Genomic DNA, 19,996 nt, shown 5'->3' on the forward strand with positions numbered 1-19,996 from the left:
AAAGTTTCATAACACCTATACAGACTGTGGGAGAATCATGGATAACTTGCCCTCTGAGGATGTTACTGTGGGTGTGTGAACTTTGATTATAATTATTATTATTAATTAATTAAATTTTACTTCTGTGACTTAAACTTTTTCTCTTTTGCTTGGTAGCAACAAAGTGTCTGAAAGGATCATAATATCTGATCTGGACCTGAACCTCCCAGGAAGGAAGAGTGGCCTGCATATCTCTGTAGGTGAAGGGAAATTGATGATTCTGTAATAGATTTTGCATACATAATTTCCCATGGACACCACGTGTACGACTGTATACTAAGTTTTATGTTCTAGTATTTGGAGATCACCCATTTGTGCTTGAAAGTGAAATCACCAATTGTTTTTCACGGTTTATTTTCTGGTTACTGTTCAAAGAGAGAGAGAGTGCTCTTTTCATGCAGAAAGACCTCTGCTGTTGCAAGACTTCTCTGATCAACTGTGCATCTGAAGTGTAGTTTCCATTTCTTTCACTTGTGTAGATTAAACCGTATAGAGATTTTGTTGAGGTGAGAAGCTTTGTATTAGTCAAAATCTGATATTTTTATGATACTGCATTCAGGCTACCTACACTCATATTTTCATAACTTGTCATGAGGGTTGCACAGCTCCCTGTTTCAAATTTTAAGTCTGTTCCTACACTGGAAAGCAAATTTATTCATTGCAGGCAGTATATTTGTCTGGCAAAACTCTGCATAGTTAGTATGTTTTGGACCAAAAATATTTAATAGAGATCTATTTTTACCTAGTTTTTCCTCTCAAAATTTTGATATCAGGAGAAAATTGCATCACGAGGGCCTTTTTGAAAAACACTTAGAACAGATTTCTCAGTTATATCAATTTTCTTTTGCTAGCTATGACTATTATGCTTGGTGCTCTCTTTGACAGGGCTAATATGAGGATGCACAGAAACAAACAAAAAAAGAGGATTAGTGAATTCAGTGAATACCAGGCCGTAATATACAAATGATGAAACAAAGCATTTAAGGTTGAAGGCTACGCAGCAAGCAAGGCATGGGAGACAGTAACACGAAGAAGATACCGAATGCTGAGTGAAGGTGAGAATAGTGAGTGGGAGGAATGATTATCTCTTCTATGAAGCCAATGGCCAAGTAGTTGCAAGATGTGCAGTTATGACCAACCAACCAATCAAGTAGTTGTAAAAGCCTTACTATACTGTTATACTTCTTGATATAATTTCATTTTAAGAGATTTTTCTTGATTGCTGCATCTCTCCTAGCTGTTTTTAATAATATTTTTTTATTCCAAATTAAGTAATTTCCCCCTCTTTTCTCTGCTAAGCCGTATCTCAGCATCATGTTATCTCAGTCTCTCTTCTATCGAGTTTTCAAATGTCTCAGGTCACTTAAACTCTTGTTCTTTGCTGCAGAAATAGTGCCAGGGGCTTACATTAGTCTGACACCTAAGTAGTTTCTCTTTGCTAATCTTGCTGCTCACAGTAGTATAAGGCTAAGCAATAACGAGTAACAGTTAGGATTCCTGAATGGATATGGTGACACTAGGAGACCATCAATAGGCTTAGAAGGTCTTTCAAAGCACCACCACTATATGGTTTGATGTTTTAAAGACGTAACGATGCTGCACAATTATGTGATTACAATTATGAGGTCTCACAGAATATCAACCATGATTGATGTGAAAAAGTTTTTGCTCAGAATTAACGTATTGAGAAAAACACTAAACTGCTAGTGTAGTTAGATTAACTTTTGTTTATTTGGAAAGTGCAATTTTATTCCCTCCTTTGAAGCAGCAAAAGAAAGCTGAAGATTTGCCAGTGTCGGTCTTGCTTACTGAATGAAAGCAAAGATAAGTAGAGTTTATGCTTTTATACTGTTTTATTATACAAAATAGGCAGTTTGTTAAATAGTATCATGCTTCAAAAATACATGTACACAAACGTGCACAGAGAAGGTTTTTGCTCAGATTATAGCTTGTTGTCCCTCAAAATCAGTATGATTTTTCTGTTCTTTTAAAAGAAAGAGGACAAGTCTCTCGTTAAGTTTCAGTGTGCTTCCAAATGAAGCGTTTAACTATTGTCTTTCCTTCTTAGTACTACTCATGATGGAGGAACAGTCCTCAAACACTACTATTCTCCAGGCAGTGTCATCTCCCAGTGATCAATTCATCTCTGAAATCTTGGTTACTTCATCTTTCATATCTTCGATCTCAGTTTGAATTTTTGTTAGATTGGTCAATTTCTCATTCAGTACAGCAATTTCTTTCTCACGTCGCAATACGTCCTCAACTAATCTTCCTATTCTCAGTGTTAGGTCATTTATTAATGGTTCTAAGATGGCAAAATCTTTTTTAAGATTGTACATCTTGGGTTTTAAATCATTTGCAAATGTAACAGTCTTCAGAACTTTTGCTCTGTCACCTTCAAGATTCAGAAGTCTATCTGAATGTTTGTCAAAATCATTCCTTAACTCAGACAATGCTGTCTTAATTTGTTCAATTTTTCTTGCGTTACTGGATGCTAAGCTTTGTAGTTTTGTACTTCGGTCAATGCTACTAGTAAGCAGGTCACCTATATTTTCTACTGTCTTCTTTTCACCTTTTTCTACTTTATCTTCTAGCGCTTGCAAAGAACTTGTCAATGCTGTCATCTCTGAGACAAGGCCTGAAATACGCCTTATGTCAGTTTTTACCGTCACAATTTTCAAAGTTATGTTTTTTGCGACAGAAGCTGCATTCTCTTCCGCACTTGTAACTGCATTAAAAAGGCTTGTTAAATTCTTCTGCAGTTCTTCTTTCTTTTTAATTATGCTGCTAGACCACGTTTTCATTGTATAAATATCTTCCTGTAGATGTTTAATGTGAGAAGTTACTTGGAGATCTTCCAGCTGTTCCAATAAGTTCCAAGTCTTTTCACACTAGAGAAACACAAATAAAAATATTTGACAATTTTTCTAACTTAACTCTCACATCAAGATTAAAGCTATACTCTAATGAAATACCTTAGAATCCTGATATTGAAATTCAGAGGAAACCATATCTTTAGGAAATAAATTGGTGTTACAATACAATTAAGATATTCATTTTTTCTTTCAGCATATGTAAGAAATTCAAATATTACTACTTTTCTGTTCTTAAAAAAAAATACAGGAAGGTTTTACATGTATATCTTTTTTGTATCATTTGTAAGGGAGGGACGAAAACAAATCATCAAGTGCAAATTTCTTTTGATTTACAGAATTTTTTGTATTGTCTATACTCTGTGCGATCCAGAAAGACTCATGTAGAAGATATTCAGAAACATTTTAGAAAGTTGCCTACTTTAAAGATTTTATTACAAAATTAAGGAGCATAATTTACAGATGTGTTTTTATTTTGGGGATTGCAACATGTATCTTAAACAAAACATTCACATGAGAAAAAAAAAAGAATTAGGCATCATTCTCTTTTGTTTAAATAGCCACCAAAATGCATCACACAAAAAAATATTACTTGGACAGCCCACTTTCCTGAAAACTATGTTAACGAGGGAAAACACGTGCTACTCTTGGTTTTTTTTGGATGAATTTGCTAGTTAACTATTGTGTTTTATTTTTTTAAATGATTGGTTTTTGGTTTTCAACTTTGAGTGGAAGCAATTAAAATATCTGCTCTCCTATTCATACCTAATAGGAAAAAAATACAGTACAGACATGTTGAAATATTTCAGAACCATTTACGTTATCACTTAGTTCTCAATCTGAGATGAAATTTGGTTGGGAATATGCTGATTCTTCATGTCAGTAACAACTGTTGACTAGCTACCTAAATAGGCAATGCAGGTTATGATATAATGGTTAAATTTAATTTTAAAGCAACAGAGACTCCAAATTGCACAAGATACTAGAAAAAGATACAAGAGAGGAGCAGGTCAGGTGTTCAAACATACACTCTAGAAATAGCTTGGTTTTCAGAAGTGGAAATGCACATGAAGGCTGGAACCTGATCTATGACAGGCATAGCTACCATCTTACATTTCTCAAATGGTTCTTTTCTCTGGCAACAGCATAATACTTGAAAACTCAGATCAAAATATAAAGTTTCTGTATTTTTTATTACTATTTTTATGAGAAACACCAAGGACAGATCTTTTATTCAGTACTGCACCTGTTTTTTTGCACTTATATTAATACCCTATTAAAGGACTACCAGGTTGTTTTCAACACTTAAATGCACTTTTAAATTATGTTTCCTTTCAAACATAAAACTTAATCACCAAATTGAAAGGGTAAGCAGAACAATAACAATGCTTATTTGTTAAAGAACCAACAACATATGCTCCCAATTAACTGGTATTTCACAACTCAAGATGCATCTTCATTAAAATGATTAATTGTCAGTAATTTCCCTCTTGACTAATAAAAAGAATCCTATCAACCATCCGCTTGACTATTAAAAGCTAGTAATTCTGCTACTAGACACACACAACATTAAAACAGAGGTTGACAAATTAAAATTAAGGTTAGCCACACTGCTAATTTTAAAAACAAAAACAACAACAACAAATCTTACTACTTTTTTTTTTTTTAAATTGGAATGTCATTAGACAATGTAAAATCCTCTGGGTACTGTCTGATGGCCAACTTTTAATCTAGATTGCTTCCTTTGACTCACATATAGCTTTTAATCATCCACATTTGTATTGTTGCTGAGCAAGCTTCCATGCAACTCAGTAGTAACTGTTTTACTATCTCTATTCTTTTTTATTAATTGACCAAATTTTCAGAATAGGTTTGTTTTCAGAATAGGTTTGACCCGCTGACCTGCATGAATGATACTAATTTGTTCAATCCCCAATAAGCCAGAGCAGATCTTGGAGGAAAAGCAAACAAACAAAAAAACAACCCACCACCAAACAAGCAAGCAAACATATTCTAGAGGCTATACTTAGTTTCACAAAATCATACTAATCCTTTTTTTCTGAGGCCAGTAGTAAAAGTAACAGTAAAGAAACAAGCATTTTAACTTCTTGTTAGCGTTGGTCATTCCTCATTAGCACAGAGCTGTTTGCTTACAAACAAAATATTAGAATTTACACTGTAAAGAGCTGTGCTGGTTTTCCTAAGGATGAGGATTTCCTGTTCCATCTTATGTAAATTCAATTTTTAACACAGACTGTGTTGATGGAAGGCATTAAACTGGGCACTATACCATTGGTAGTGTTACCTCTTCATCCAAGCAGAGATGAAATAAAAACACAGTAAAACACACTTGGGAAGAATATTTAAAAAGATTTAGAATAGTATATATTTATAGTATTTTTAATCAAACACTGAACATTAAAGTATGTATTCTGTACTCTTTTCTGGAAGACCAATTCATTTTTAATTAGATTATGCACCAAGACAGGGCAATACACTCCAATATATTTTTATTGAATAACTGTAAACAGATGTAATCTGTACCTGAGCAATAAATATATGGAACTGATTTCTTAGCATTGAGAAGTACAAGTTTAATTAGTATTGTGAATGTGCAGCATTAACTACTTAAAGAATAATTCCGTACAGATAAATGAATGTAGAAAACCTGAATAACTTAAAACAAATTAATTCATAAACATACATTTGTTCTGCCTAAGCAATTTCCTTCCCAGAATTCAGAAAATGGACATTACCAAGATGTACATCTGTAGACACAAAATTATGGTGGTCCTGAGATCCAAATTTCAATATATAGTTACCAGGACTATAATGTAGCACTATGCCCTCTGAAAACTTATCTATGAATAGATTTAACTGATCTGTGAATAGATTTCCTCCTCCCTCCTCCCCTCCCCGAAGTGTATAAATCAGTGTCTTCCAGGAATTGCAGTCCTTGTTTCACCAAAGTTTAGGAAACATTTTTAGTTGACCCTGTTAACAGTTTCTTCTCCTTTGAAATGCAAACCAATACCAAACAAGTCATGTTACGACAACAGAGAACATTCCATAGAGGAAAACTTCTAACATTTCTAATAGCAACAAAAAAAAAAAACCCCTCTCAGTCTAATACAATGACTGATCACACTGAACTTGCAAAAGAAATAATGGAGTAGGAAACTCAGCAGGAGTAAGGACTTCAGTCTATACGTAGTCCAAAGACTTCAATGGGAGAACAAAACCGTGACTGAGTTTAGGAAGGAAAAGGATGGAGGTGAAGTCTAATGAGGCTATTTGCACAAAGTCAAAGAAATAAAAATATAACATCAGCTGCTATATACTCCCCCACCTGTAAATACCAATAAAATACAAGATTCTCAGTAAGGGGTACTTTACTAGTGTTTTCTGTAGTGTTGTTGTATCTAAAATTCCGCATCAGCTGTTAAACATGTATTTCGTGCTTTCTTGCATATAATAACATTCAGGGATTCCCACTTCCCATTGTGAAGTCTGTATTGTAAGCACAAAAACGTTATGATATATGTAACATTAAGAATTATCTACAGCGTACAGCTGCCTAGAGCCAAGAACTTAGTTCACTGTGTTACAAAGTCCATGGAATATGGTCACAAGAAGTAACAACATTAAAACCAAAGTTTTTTTTTTTTTTTTAATGGAAATGAGATATAAATTATAATTTTTAATCTGATGTCTGTATTCCCCCCTCAGCCTCTCCCTTCTTCCCTGCATATGCTAGAGTCAAATTATAAATAAACTATTAAAGTGCTTTTTCATTAGTGAAAACCCTAAGTCCAAATTCACTTATTCCCATCCTGGTCATTTTTTAACTTAGAGCCTTCTAAAGTTATCTCTTCAGCACTTGAAGATAATTTTATGTCATGTACTGCTTCTTCTACAACCACTGTTTTATTTTGCAGTTTCAGTATGCTGCCATTGTACTGCATGCCTTCAAGAAGGTTTTGCATCATCATTGTATCAGAGACAGTTTTCAACATGTTGTTTTCCACAGTATACAGCTTTGTTGTCAATCCCTCTATCTTTTTCTCCATATTTAGCAATTCACTTGATAGTCTAAGAATAGAATGAATAGCATTTTCAATTGTTGGCAAATAGGTCTTGCACTCCTCAATTTTAGGTTCATAGGCTGCAAGTTTCTGATTCAGGTCTGCGTCCTTGGCTAACAGACTATTCTGTTCCTCTTCCAGCTTCTTGACTGCCTTTGCGTGTAAATCCAACTTTTGTTCAACTCTAGTGAATTCATCATCTTCTTGCCTTTTTACCGTTTTAATATTTCTGGCTGTGCTGTCTTCCAGATCTTTTAACCTTTCTGAAAGAGATTTAATTCTTTGGTCAACTTCATTAATTTGGGAAGTAACTTCTGTATGTATGAACTTTGCTTCAGATTTTATTCCACTAGTGTTTGTGTTCATTTCATCCAAGCTTCTTCTCCAGGAATTTGTAATATTTTGGAACTTCTCATTAATGCTCTGCATCTTTATAGAGAGAGTCTGTTCATTGCTCTGAATATCCCTTATGATGTTATGAAGAGTAGATACTTCCTGCTTAAACTCAGTCATCACAGACATAGATGAAGCAGCTTCTTGTAGGATACTTTCAGAAGACTCAAGCTGTATTTGTAACACAAAACAATGTCCATATCTACTTAACAAAAGTAAGACTAGAAAATCACTTGCTTTTATTTAACAGAGTATAAAGTCCCTTAGAAGCCACTTTAATTGTTACAATGCTCAATGTTAATATTTTTCACATTTTGTTGTTAAAAGTATTGATTTATTGAGCATTAAAGATCCACACAGAAAGGTATGTTTGTTGATGAATTTCCATAGAACACATACCTTTTTTTGGTAAATTATGTCAACCTAAATCCCATGCAACATTTTGCAGTGTATCTGAACGCAGTATTATAAACACCGAAATTATAGCATAATTATGGTGTTTATAAATATAAATGACAACATTATGAGATCACTGCTAAAACAACATCACTTACATAAGCCATGTTCTCATTCTTTCTATGATACAAGTGATAATTCTGCAGCCAGCCTAAGTTTTCTACTGGATAGTGTCACACATAGCAATGAATAATAATAATAATAATAATAATAATAATAATATTTTCTCCTAACATTTCAGTGTTTCTTTCCTAATACTAGAACTGGTCTACTACGTAACTGTAACTTTTCTTCAAATAAATGTATATTTGAATTATCTACACAACAGTAATAGTAGAATGAAGTATGTGCATAAACATAAGTTCTCTAAGTAGTTTAGCGTCTAATAAAATAAGACTGAGATACAACTACTGTATTTACATCCTTGAATGATGATAATGGATTGACACATGTAGGTGCATTAATAAAATTAAGACAGATCCCATTCCTAATGTGTCTTTTTTAATAAGAATAAAATCAGTTTTATATTTCAAGAGCCAGCATAGGTTTTGATGGACTAAGTGAGTTTTGCTACTACTTTCACCACTGTTATGATTTCCTTATCAATGTTCTCATTGTTAATTATAGTACTAATGTTCATTCTAATATGTACACAAGGTCAGTAAATAAGGATTTAAATAAGTAATACTAAGCAACACACTCCTTAAACTTTTTTCAATTATTGCTACATTGCAAGTATAAGACAGAGTACTTCAGAATATTCTTTATCTTCAGCAAAACACTTTTGTAAGGCAGATTTTACATTTATCTTCATTTTAAAGACATAAATAACTGACAAAGTGCAACCTGAACAAGATTCAGTAGCAAATCAGTAAATGAAATTAACGAATCAGAAGCAACACCTGATTTCTTGTGCCATCTTCACAAATGTTTCAATGAAATATTCACCAAAAGCCAATTCATAGGCAAGGAGAACACATTATAAAAATGATCAAAAAGAAGAGTCAGTTAAATTTGGCTAAAGGACAATGAAATAAGACAATAACAAACATTCATCAGAAGTTATCCAATTAAGATGATACTGATTACCTTTTCAGAAATTAAGCTGACTTTATTTTCCATGTCCAGGAATTTTTCGGCTTCTTGCTGCAAGAAGTTGTACCTTTTTTCCATATCAGCAAATCGCCCTGACTGCTGGAATAGGAACCTTAAAATTACAAATAAATAAATAGTAAATGTAACTATAGTTAAGCATTCCAGGATCTAATTCACAGAGATTTGTGCTGATAGAATTTGCCAGATCAATACATGACAGGAAAAAAAATAGGGGTTAATGAACCTGATCTGTCTTCATACTGGAATTGCCAGTTTCCAACAGATGTGTAAAAATAAGGAATTATTTGTAGACGTGCTTCAGTTTTACAAAGGGTACCATTCAAACAAAAACAGCAGAGAAGTCAAAGATTTTAGAGAATACAGTGAGGTCATCACACGTTTCTAATGCTTTGCCACACAGTTAAAGCAGTATATTTCATTGATAAAGTATAATTCAATTGGCAGAAATAAAACACAAAAGATTAATTTGTACTTTCTTGCAAAGCATCACAAAACCATGCATATCAACCTTTAGATTTAGAAAGGCTGGTTAAACTAATTCTGCCTAACATTAAACAGCATTAATCAACATGGGGCCATCCAAGAACAGTAAAGCTTCTGTTACGATGATGCTAGCTTTGGTAACAGATAGTAGACACCTCAGTTCTGTACCTCATGTACATACTGGATTCACTCGCTGTGAACTTGGGAGCAGAAACAAAGTGTGACAAACAAGCAAACCCCTGATTTTTATTGGACATCTATTAATCCCTAAACAAGCTTTATTGTAGACTATCCAGCAGTCCTCGTAGTAGGAGCCATTTTATCTAGAAGAATACACTGTATTTAAAATACCTGCATTATCATAAGTTGATACTCTTTAGTATATTGCATAGCAGTTAAAAGTCTCTAAAAGAACTACGATAGTCTACATGGATTAAGGTATGTAATGAAAGCTAAAAGTGATAGCTACAGATTGATAAACAGAATAACACAGAGAAATAAAATGATTAGTGATGTTTCTGCCCCATGTTTTGTGTGTATCTATTTATGTATGTCATGCATTTATCAAAGTCTTGGTATCACACAGATTTCATTATCTAAAATAAGTTCTGCAAGATTTTTTAAAGAGTATAATAGTCTGGACTAATTTCTTGCACTAGAGTTCTGAAAATTCCATCATAGCAGTTCTGCATGAAGCTCTGTTTCTGATGGAACTAAGGTATGGATGTCATCAAGATATACCGGAACATCTTTTACAAAGATTATGTCATCTTGAAGACTGCATGAAGAACAGTTTACCACACTGCTGAGCAAATCTACTCTACTTCCCTTCTGCTGTTTATTTATTTATTCCCTGCCAACTGAGCCTTGTTGTGCTTACTGCAAGATTAAGTTGCTCTTCAGGGTTAGATGTAGCCTCCAAAGCAGATATTTACAATTCATGAGCAAAGCACCTTTTAAACTTTCAGCTTGATTAAACAGATTAAGCTTCTGTGAATGCCTCACCGTATAATGGTATTTCCACACCTGTGAATACTGCTATTCTTTTCTTGACCCTTCTAGCTTTAACATGTTTCCGCAGTCATTTAATACAAACAATATATGCAAATGTTACTAATCTTGTTGTCCGCAACTGAATACAGTATAGAATATAAATGAAAATATTAAAATCCATTGTAGAGGATTACCTACCAGGTCAGCACCAGACAAGCTGCAAGGGAAATTACATTCAAGGCTGTCCGCGAGTCTATCCAAAAGGAACTCTGATTGTTGCTCATCCTGGGACCTGCCAGCTTCCCATGATTACTGTGCTTCTCAAGCTTTTGAGAATCTTCACTGGTCTTGGATGAAGAGATGCCTTTTTTCCTCTGCTTAACTTCAGACATTTTGCATTTTCAAAAAGCAGAAGCAAAAGAGAGAGCTACCAAACAAAACAAAACAAGAGACTTTTTATTTACACAAATACCACCAAAATACTTCCTTTGGTGCTTAATATCTTACCTAGCGAGGTGAAGTTCCATAAAATGCCACAATACTTTCATAAGACTTTAAGACTTTTTTTTTTTTTTTACATACAACAGAGAACAGTTTTCAAACTGAGCACAGACTCTTCAAACCTTAGCTTATTTCACCTTTCCAGAAATATTTTAGCTGTTGTTAGCTGTTATTTTAGCCATTTTGAAGAGATATTTAAAAGCACAAGAACTGAAATAAGCACGATAATTATTTTTATAGTTGGTGATTATTGTCACGGTATTAGCAGAAGTTTCTGTAACCTGTTTTAAGTATTTGTACATTTTAAAACATGTTACCTCTCATTTATAAACGTGGCATTACAAATAAATATTTAATTTAGATATGATCCTGTTGCAATTATTTCATCTGTGAAACTACAGGCAGGAGCTAATATGAAGCCATTCACTGAAAAAATACGGAAGAATAATAAAATAATATATTTAGATAAAATAAAAACTGTTATTTTCATTAAAAGTGAGGTCCAGCTAAGTGAATCTCCACTTTCAAAGGCAGCAGAAGCTCACAATCTGCCCAGCCACGTGGAGACTCAGAGGCAGCGTCAGACCCGAGTCCGCCAGCACTTAATTAAGAAGAGATTAATTGAACCCGTGCCGGACTCGGTTTAGCACCGTTTGGGACCGGAGCGCGGTGCTTCTTTCCGAATCACTCCCTAGCACTGCAGCTGAGGCACACGTCGAAATATAAACGTTTGGATGCCAGAGATACTTACTTGGTTGCATGCACGCCTACAGGGACCTGTTTAAAAGTGTCACAAGCGGCCGAAGCTTTGGGCTGCCAGCAAGTAACGGCACCGGGGCGCGTGCTCTGAGCTTGAAACAGGAAAAAGTAAAATAAAACGCGTCCCCCCTCACAAACCCCTGGCAGAGACGCTGCTTCGTGTCCCCTCCGACACCAGCGGGGCTGAGAGCGGGCCTTGCGGGGAGCAGCACGGAAAAACGGCTCGGGGCGAGAAGCGCGGCCCCGAACTCGCCACGTCAGGCGCGTGCCCGCCTCAGCAGGCCGCCGGGGCTCGCAGCGCGCCGCCGAGGCCTCCGCCGCGGCTCTGCGCCGGCGTGGGGCGGCGGCCACGGCCTCCGGGCTCCGGGCTCCGGCCGCTGTGCGCCGCGGGGCGGGGCGGGGGCTGCCGCCGGCACCGGGACGGCCCCGCCGCTCCGCCCGCCCTCGGGCCCGGAAGGAGGAAGCGGCCGTGGGGGGGGCCGCCGCTTGGGCGGGGAGCGGCTGCTGCTCCGGGCGAGGCCTCGGAGCCGGCGGCACCGAGCGGCAGGGGCAGGTAACCGGCATCGCCCTCCCCGCCTCGGGGGGACACGGGGAGACGTCCCCCCCGCGGGGGCGGGCGGGGTGCGGGGAGGCGGCTGCGACCGGTGCGGTTTTTGTTCTGGTTTCGCTGCGCGGCTGGGGAAAGAGAAAGGGAAAGGGAAAGGAAAAGGAAAAGCTCCTGCAGCCAGCCCCGGTGCGCCACCGGCCTCGGTACCTGCCTGGGAGTGCAGGGGAAAGGAGCGATTGGTGTCTTGGTCAGTATTGAAAAGCTTTTCCCCCCAAAATAGCTTTAATTTTGGAAGCGTGTTAAAGTATGGTTGTGCGCCAGGGGCTGCCAAAGGAAGGTTTAGCCCGGCCTTTGGCAGGAGTGGGTGCTCCGGTGTGTGTTGGGATCGGAGTGCACCTGGGGGGAGTCCTGGAGCTGGAGGACGCTGGGTTGATGTTGTGGGAGTCTCTGAGGGTTTGTTTTTGGTTGTAGCTCGGCCCAGTGCTGCCAACCGCAGGAGCTGTCCTTGTGTCCCCATTACACGATCCAAGGACTTCAGAATTTTGAGGTACGTAGAGCGAGGAGGGAATACACAGAAGCACTTGGCAAATATGTGAGAAGCTTGCACAGGCCGTGAATCTTTAATTCTGCAAGTTTTTGTAAACATAAAGTGACAGAAATGCGATAAAGGACCTCAATTAATGTTTTTGGGTTGTCACCCCCAAAATTATCAGTATGTATCTGTTTTTTTTTTGTTTTGTTTTGTTTTGTTTTTTAATTTAAAACTTCCATTCTCACAGCAAATGCAAGTAGTTTATTGAGTCTCATTAATTTATAAAGACTGAAGTCTTTATACATACAGTGTATATGTTTACATGAAGTCTTTATATGTATATATTTATATTTATACCTGCTTTATATGCCTCCAAGTGGAGCACTTGTGGAAAGTCATAAATTGTTTAGGTTAGAAAAGGCCGCTCATATCGTATGGTCCAACTGTTAACCTATCACTGCCAAGTGAACTGTTAAACCACGTCCCTGAGCTCTACATCTACACAGCTTTTGAAGACCTCCACAGATGGTGACTCAACCACTTCACTGGGCAGCCTGTTCTAATGCAGCACAACCCTTTCAGAGAAGAAATTTTTCTTAATATCCAACTTTAAACCTCTCCTGGCAAAATTTAAGGCTGTTTCCTCTTGTCTTGTCACTTGGTGCATGGGAGAAGAGCCTGATTCCTACCTTGCCTCTTTTAAGGTAGTTGTAGAGCATGATAAAGTCTGCCCTGAGCCTCCTCTCCTCCAGCATAAATAACCCCCGCTCCCTCAGCCACTCCTCATAAGACTTGTTCTCCAGACCCTTCACAAGCTTCATTGCTCTTTGGGCATGCTCCAGCACCTGGATGCCCTTATAGTGAGGGGCCCAAAACTGAACACTGTATTAGACTGTAGTAGATTAATTATGGTAACGTTCATTTGGATGTTTTGATTTAAGACAATTTCATTTGGTATCTACGTAATACCTGAAAACTATTATTCATGTTCACAGTAGCTTGTGAACTACAAAAACTTAAATATTTAATGTATCTTTTTTACTCTGTTGAAGAGGAATTATACTACATTTCCTCTGTACTTTCTTGATGCTACTGTGCTGTCCAGCCAAGCTGGACCAGTAGGTCTCAAGCAGTGTAACTAAACTTATGCAACAGTGGTATAAAAATAATTTTATCAGAACAGAAGTGAAAAACAACTAAATAGTTTAGATTGCTATTACAAACTGCAGAAGCTTGCCTGAAGATTTCACTCTGTTCTTTGTTAACGCAGCTGCTCTGCTGCTTTTTCTAACTCTAACATAAAAATTCATAAGATACTTTAAAACTGTTTTCATTGTACTTACAAGTTATGTTCTGGTTCCCGCTTGACTTCTATTTTTTTTTTTTTTTTTTTTTTGCTTTTTTGAAGACACACTGTAGAAACAAAGACACACTGAAGAAACATGGATGTGAAGAGTAGAAATTATTTACTTATGAATCGTCAAGCTCTGGAGAGAGACATCAAGACCTCTTATATTATGGATCATATGGTAGCTGATCAAGTACTAACATTACAGGAGGAAGAGAAAGTGAAACAACAGGTAGAATCATCTCTCACTGTTTTTTAATCTTCCTAGGCTGCTTATGTGTTTTATTGTCCTTTTTAAAAATAATTGTTTCTGCTCATCATTACTGGATTCAGCACATTTTTAATTGTAAGCTTAGCTTGCAGTCTTTATTGCACCTCATAAAGTTGAGCTGAGGGCTTGCTCAAATTGTTGCTTGTTTCTGTAAGTATAATCTTGGTCTATAACTGACAGAGGGATAGATTAGATGATTTCTGAGTTCTCCCAGTTTTGTATAACATCTGTTCTAATATTTATTCTAGATCACACAGAAGGAGCGAGCAGCTATGCTAATAAACATTATTCTTACAAAAGATAATAATTCATATAGATCCTTTTATAATGCACTGCTTCATGAAGGGTACAGAGATCTTGCTGCACTTCTTCAGGATGGCATTCCTGTCTTCTCCTCTGGTAATGGAAAGAGTTCTGTGGATGGAATGACTTCTTACGGTAAGTGTAACTACAGCGATCCCTGTGCTTGAAAGTGAAGAGAAGTTGTATTTTTATTCCTTGCTAAGTGACTATCTATAATACCTGTTCCAATGAAGCAGGAGTAAATGACAAGTGTATTTGCTTGTTTTGCTAGCACAATAATCAGTATTCCTTTATTTCATATATTTAATATGGTAGGAGAGGATGGTTATGACATTCATAGATCATCTTGCAAATGTGCTTATTTAGTGATGTGTATTTGAAAAGACTGGTAACTTCCTGTTTTTTTTTTTTTTTTTTTTTGTAAGTTGTAACATTTTACTTAAGTTGAAAAAAGACTCGTATATATTAAAGAAACTGAATCTAACATAAAAAGCTGAATCCTCCAAAATTCTGATATTTTCCCTGAAGATTAACCTATAATCTCTCACCATCTCCTACCAGTAGTTACCAACAGTTGATCTAATTAATTGGTTATTTCTTAACCAGATCTTTTAGTCACTCTAAGTTCCTAAACTTTACATAAGTTGTCGTTATTGTCATTGTTGATTGATATAAAATAAATTGGTAATTTCTAATGGAATGAGCCTTCTTACGGCATTGACTAAAAAAAAAATCTTACAGTATATTTTTGGCACTGTACATTTTAAGAAGCATCAGAGAGACATGGTTTTTGATTACCTGAGTAAGACTTAAAAAATTTGTTAGTATAATATGCACAGCACCTTGCAGTCCATTGTGTGGCCATTAGTGGACAGATCAGGTGCACATTTACTTTCCTGTTATGCTTTAGCTGCCCTTTTACAAGTTCTGCTGTCTTAGTTTCAGTCAAAGGAAGGATGGCATGGGTCACAATGGGCCACAATGCTGTGCTGTTAACCACAAAGTAAAAGCCCTACATAACATATTTTGTTTTCTGCTGCATCCTTGGGACAGTAACTTATGGCTGAGAAAGTGACTTGGCTGTTGGGAAGAGTAATGTTGAGCTCCTGTGTTTGTTTGCCATAATTTCTATTGGTGTTGTTAATTCTTTTCCCTCCTTGGGATTGATGTAACTAGGTCTAGCTTGCAGAATATATAGTTAATAATTGGAACACTACCGTAGGTGAGAAGTTGGTACCTGCTTAGTAATTTATGTCAAACAAGCAATATTTTTTCAGTATCTGGTGTTGTTAGTCTGGTAGCTTTTAAAGCATTTGTATGGGACATGAGCTAGGGAAAAAAGTCACTAGTTATTGGTAGAGAATTCTTTGTTTTGTTTCTGTTTTGCTTTGTTTTGAAGAGGTGTCATATTTAGAAATTACTTTCAATTTTCACGTTTCTTGTTTTTAACTTCAGTTAAGACAGTTCTCTGTGAAGGAGGAGTACCACAAAGACCGGTTGTGTTTGTCACTCGGCCAGAACTGGTAGATGCTATTAAACAGAAACTGTGCAGCTTGGGAAGTGATCCAGGCTGGGTCACGGTTTACGGAATGGCAGGCTGTGGGAAGACTGTTTTAACAGCAGAAGCTTTAAGGGATCACCAGCTCTTGGAAGGTACCTTTATAGAAACACCTCTGTTTTTATAGATTGCTACAAGTATACACATATTGGGTGCGTATGATGAAGTATTTTTATGTCATCTTAAAAGTAATTTAGTATTTAGGTTGCTAAATTCCATAGATGGTTTTGAAATGTTTGCTTGCAAGTTATAGCTTTCATAGCCATTTAGTGCTCTAGGACCACTAAATATTTTAATAATGTATGGAAAAAGATTGAGAATACCTTTTCACCATGGAATCTGCTTTGGTTTATGAGAGTAGATATACCCTTAATTAACCTGAAATTGTTATTTCTGTCAGTGTAAAATAATCATTTTAGTCTTTATTCCTTTTGGACTCTGCTTGTCGAGTCAGACTTTTACCCATGCTATGGGTAAAAAATCATGCTCAAAACATAACATAGATTTTAATAATGACACGTGTTTGTGGTGTGATTATACTAGTATTATGTTAGCTTACAGTTAGTGTATCATAAATTAAATAATTTCCTAGTATTTTTTCTGCATAGGACACTTGGAGAAGAAAATGCAACTGAGATAATAGAAAACATGATGGAGGGATAGAGAATACATCATCCTCTGCTGCAGTTGACTCTTCTAGATGCTTTCTTACTCACTGTTTTGTAATGATTTCACATTCCAGCCTCTTTCTGAAGGGTGAAAACAATGAATGCTGAGTCGGAGTAGCAGGAAGGTTGGATGCAGAAGGGGTTGTCAAGGATCAGGCAGGAATGCAAGTAGAGAGGAGCGGCAGCATCAGTGGCAGTGTGAATTCTCTGTGGGAGCTTGCCCTACAGAGTCTGTTCCTTTAAAAGTAAAAAACAGTAGTCTTGTAGAATCAACTTTCTGTGTTAATGGTGTTAACGAGTTTTAAGGTTGCTGGCAATTGACTTTGCAGTTTATATTTTAATTTAAATTGCATTACTGATTGCTGTTCTAATCTGCTATATATACTTATAGTTTTAAATGTAAAGCATGATTAACACTGTTGTTCCTGTCAGATTACTTTCCAGGAGGAGTTCACTGGATCTCTGTTGGAAAACAGGACAAAGCAGGGCTCCTTATAAAACTACAAAATCTGTGTAGTAGATTAGAACACGACTCTACTCTTTCACAGAGACCACCACTTAACATTGAGGAGGCTAAAGATCGTCTTCGTTTGCTAATGCTGCGCAAATATCCCAGGTGATGTCAGTAAAATGAAACATTTTTCTTTTACTCTGAAAGTTTTGTCAGTTACTTTGGTCTAATCATCTAAAGTGTCTGTGTAATGTTTACATGTTTCTGTGTCTAAAAAAAAAAACATAAGAGAACATCCTAACTCTCTCATCTTTTGCTTTTCCTTTTTCTGTTTTACTGTAGAATTATTAAGGTTGGAAAAGACCTCCACCATCATCTGGTCCAACCATCCCCCTGCCACCAATGTCACCCACAAAACCATGTCCCTAAGCACCATGTCCAACCTTTCCTTAAACATCCCTGGGTATGGTGACTCCACCACCTCCCTGGGCAACCCATTCCAATGCCTGACTACTCTTTCTGAGGAAAAAATTTATCCTAATTTTTGAGTTAAGAGGAAGTTGAAATTGTTTATCTCAAAGTATATCTCTAGCTTGTGTCAAGCAGAATTCTGTTAAAAAAATGGAGTAAATATTTCTGATTTTCCTGACATCTTCTAATGGAAATAGTCTTTAAAACGATATTTATCAAGTGCACTTCAATTGCAGCCATAAATGGGTAAAAATTGGATAAAATGGTGAAATGGTTAAAGTAAAAGCAATAAATACTAAAAACTTTATTCTGGAGATACTTGCATTCAGCTTTATAGCACACTGTTTAATGCCTTCTTAAGATACCTTACATGTTAGTGGAAGAAAATTATAAAGTGGTATGTTATTAATTCTGAAAATGTTCTTTAATAATTAAGATGAAATACTGGGTCTTATTACTAATGGTTGATCTGAAATTACTAATAGTTGATCTGAAATCTGCAATGTTTTTTCTTGTCCTAGGTCTCTTTTGGTCCTGGATGATATTTGGGATTCCTGGGTATTAAAAGCATTTGATAATCAATGTCAAGTTCTTATTACCAGCCGGGACAGGAGTGTAACAGATGCTGTGTCTGGTAAGGAACAGTTTCTTATCCTGCACTACAAATCATGATTATATATGTATGCAGTTTGGTTTTGTGAGCTTTTAAAAGAATCTGATAGAACCTGTGTCAACTTGTGCACAAGTGACAGTTTCAGAAGACTGTTCTCTAAGACCTTATGCTCTTACATGAAATACATGTTAAATGTTATCCTAAAAGTTCAACATCTACATTGAAGAGTGCAGTGATTCTCAACAGGATAAATTAGGCTGTGTGACGCTGCTGCTGTTAAACTGATTACAGTATGAAGAAGTCGCTGCTATGATATGCACTTAATGCTATTTATTTTTTTTCCATAACGAAAACTTGAGATTTATTATACTACTTTCTACTATTCTTAGTACTAAGCACATGCTTAGTACTAAGAATAAAATACTATGCATAAAGTCATGAACCAGATCCTTTGCTCCAGATTTTTATCAGAAAATAATCTTCATTTCCACAGCATTCAAAAAAAAAATCTTTTTTCATTTTTTCCCTGTGTTTCTGTGTCTAGGCAATAAATACGAGATTCATGTAGAAAGTGGACTTGCACATGAGAAAGGACTGGAGGTTTTATCCCTGTTTGTGAATATGAAAATATCAGAACTGCCAGAACAAGCTAACTGCATTATAAGAGAATGCAAAGGTATGATACTTTCTACTTTTTAACTTGCCATTTACCATTCAATGGATTTTTTTTCTTCTATGTTTTGACTTAGAGAAAGAGGAGGGAAACATTCCTTGATACTGTATCCCTTAAGTAAAACACACGTGTTTGTTGGATGCCTTCTGTTTCTTTAAACAAAGGTGTCTCATGATGATTTTTCAAGTAGTTCTTTTCAGTGTATTTTTTCCAGTATATTTAAAAGATGATAACTTAGTGTTTTTTCAGATGTCTGCATGTTATAATATATGCAAATAACATATTTTAACATGTTTTTAATAACATCTGCAGATAACATACTTTGTTCGTCTTCCATGTCTCAAGAATTTTACCAATGAATTGGGAAAATTACCAGATTTATTCAACTACTAAACTATTGAATTATTCCTTGAAAACCTCCAAGATTAACTTTATTTTCTTCCTTCAGGTTCTCCTCTTGTGATATCATTGATAGGCGCATTATTGCGAGACTTCCCCAGTCGCTGGGAGTACTATCTCAAACAGCTGCAGAACAAGCAATTCAAAAGAATAAGAAAATCTTCGTCTTATGATTATGAAGCCCTTGATGAAGCAATGTCCATAAGTGTTGAGCAACTGGATAATGATTTTAAAGACTACTATAAAGACCTCTCTATTCTTCCAAAAGATGTTAAAGTACCTACTAAGGTAATAACAAAAATGCAGTGTGTTTTTTTGTTGTTACTTTGTGTATATGTGTTGGTCTGTGGTCCTCGTGGACCCCATTCAACTTGGGATATTCTGTGATTTTTAGTGAGTTAGAAGCAATGAATTAGTCATAAAATTTGTAACTGTGTATAACTTGTTTATTCAACTTAATTATT

General features: G+C 36.2%; 2 protein-coding genes across 9 annotated transcripts in view; one reads left to right on the top strand and one right to left on the bottom strand.

Moving 5' to 3' along the window:
• Nucleotides 1–1,667: 1,667 nt before the first annotated feature.
• IKBIP (IKBKB interacting protein) lies at nucleotides 1,668–12,104 on the bottom strand. Of its 3 annotated transcripts, none has more exons than XM_082772081.1 (4): nucleotides 11,691–12,104; nucleotides 10,637–10,865; nucleotides 8,936–9,053; nucleotides 1,668–2,930 (listed from the first exon to the last, which is right to left on the bottom strand). In XM_082772081.1, exons 2-4 carry the CDS (start codon nucleotides 10,828–10,830, stop codon nucleotides 2,175–2,177), a joined length of 1,068 nt encoding a protein of 355 aa, XP_082628207.1. In that variant the 5' UTR covers nucleotides 10,831–10,865; nucleotides 11,691–12,104; the 3' UTR covers nucleotides 1,668–2,174. The 3 variants fall into 3 exon arrangements, with proteins under 3 accessions (XP_082628207.1, XP_082628206.1, XP_082628208.1); XM_082772080.1 differs by lacking the exon at nucleotides 1,668–2,930 and adding an exon at nucleotides 4,539–7,561; XM_082772082.1 differs by lacking the exons at nucleotides 1,668–2,930; nucleotides 11,691–12,104 and adding an exon at nucleotides 4,539–7,561 and having other exon boundaries at nucleotides 8,936–9,037; nucleotides 10,637–10,756.
• A 21-nt stretch (nucleotides 12,105–12,125) lies between these two features.
• The window catches only part of APAF1 (apoptotic peptidase activating factor 1), a 34,853-nt gene continuing 26,982 nt past the window's right edge, over nucleotides 12,126–19,996 (top strand). For 5 of the 6 annotated variants that reach the window (XR_014318514.1, XM_082772113.1, XM_082772115.1 and 2 more), the window contains exons 1-9: nucleotides 12,126–12,251; nucleotides 12,717–12,792; nucleotides 14,186–14,357; nucleotides 14,645–14,834; nucleotides 16,155–16,352; nucleotides 17,358–17,541; nucleotides 18,369–18,481; nucleotides 19,005–19,136; nucleotides 19,582–19,820. Coding sequence is in view for 5 of the 6 variants with exons in the window: in XM_082772113.1 (XP_082628239.1) it covers nucleotides 14,220–14,357; nucleotides 14,645–14,834; nucleotides 16,155–16,352; nucleotides 17,358–17,541; nucleotides 18,369–18,481; nucleotides 19,005–19,136; nucleotides 19,582–19,820 (1,194 nt within the window). In the remaining variant the exon portion in view is untranslated. Of the gene's footprint in view, nucleotides 12,252–12,278; nucleotides 12,493–12,716; nucleotides 12,793–14,185; nucleotides 14,358–14,644; nucleotides 14,835–16,154; nucleotides 16,353–17,357; nucleotides 17,542–18,368; nucleotides 18,482–19,004; nucleotides 19,137–19,581; nucleotides 19,821–19,996 lie in introns of those variants that run through there. The other variant, XM_082772114.1, reaches the window with a different exon arrangement.

The sequence above is a fragment of the Aythya marila genome (assembly GCF_965140915.1).
Source record: "Aythya marila genome assembly, chromosome: 1".
Lineage (NCBI taxonomy): Eukaryota > Metazoa > Chordata > Aves > Anseriformes > Anatidae > Aythya > Aythya marila.

Bases quoted from the DNA above. Each gene is read 5' to 3' on its own strand.
- IKBIP (XM_082772080.1), bottom strand. From the start codon at position 10,830: ATGTCTGAAGTTAAGCAGAGGAAAAAAGGCATCTCTTCATCCAAGACC. The intron at 9,054-10,636 runs GTAGGTAATCCT...TGTAATTTTAAG, and splicing joins GCTTGTCTGGTGCTGACCTG to GTTCCTATTCCAGCAGTCAG. The intron at 7,562-8,935 runs GTAATCAGTATC...TTACAAATACAG, and splicing joins TCAGCTTAATTTCTGAAAAG to CTTGAGTCTTCTGAAAGTAT.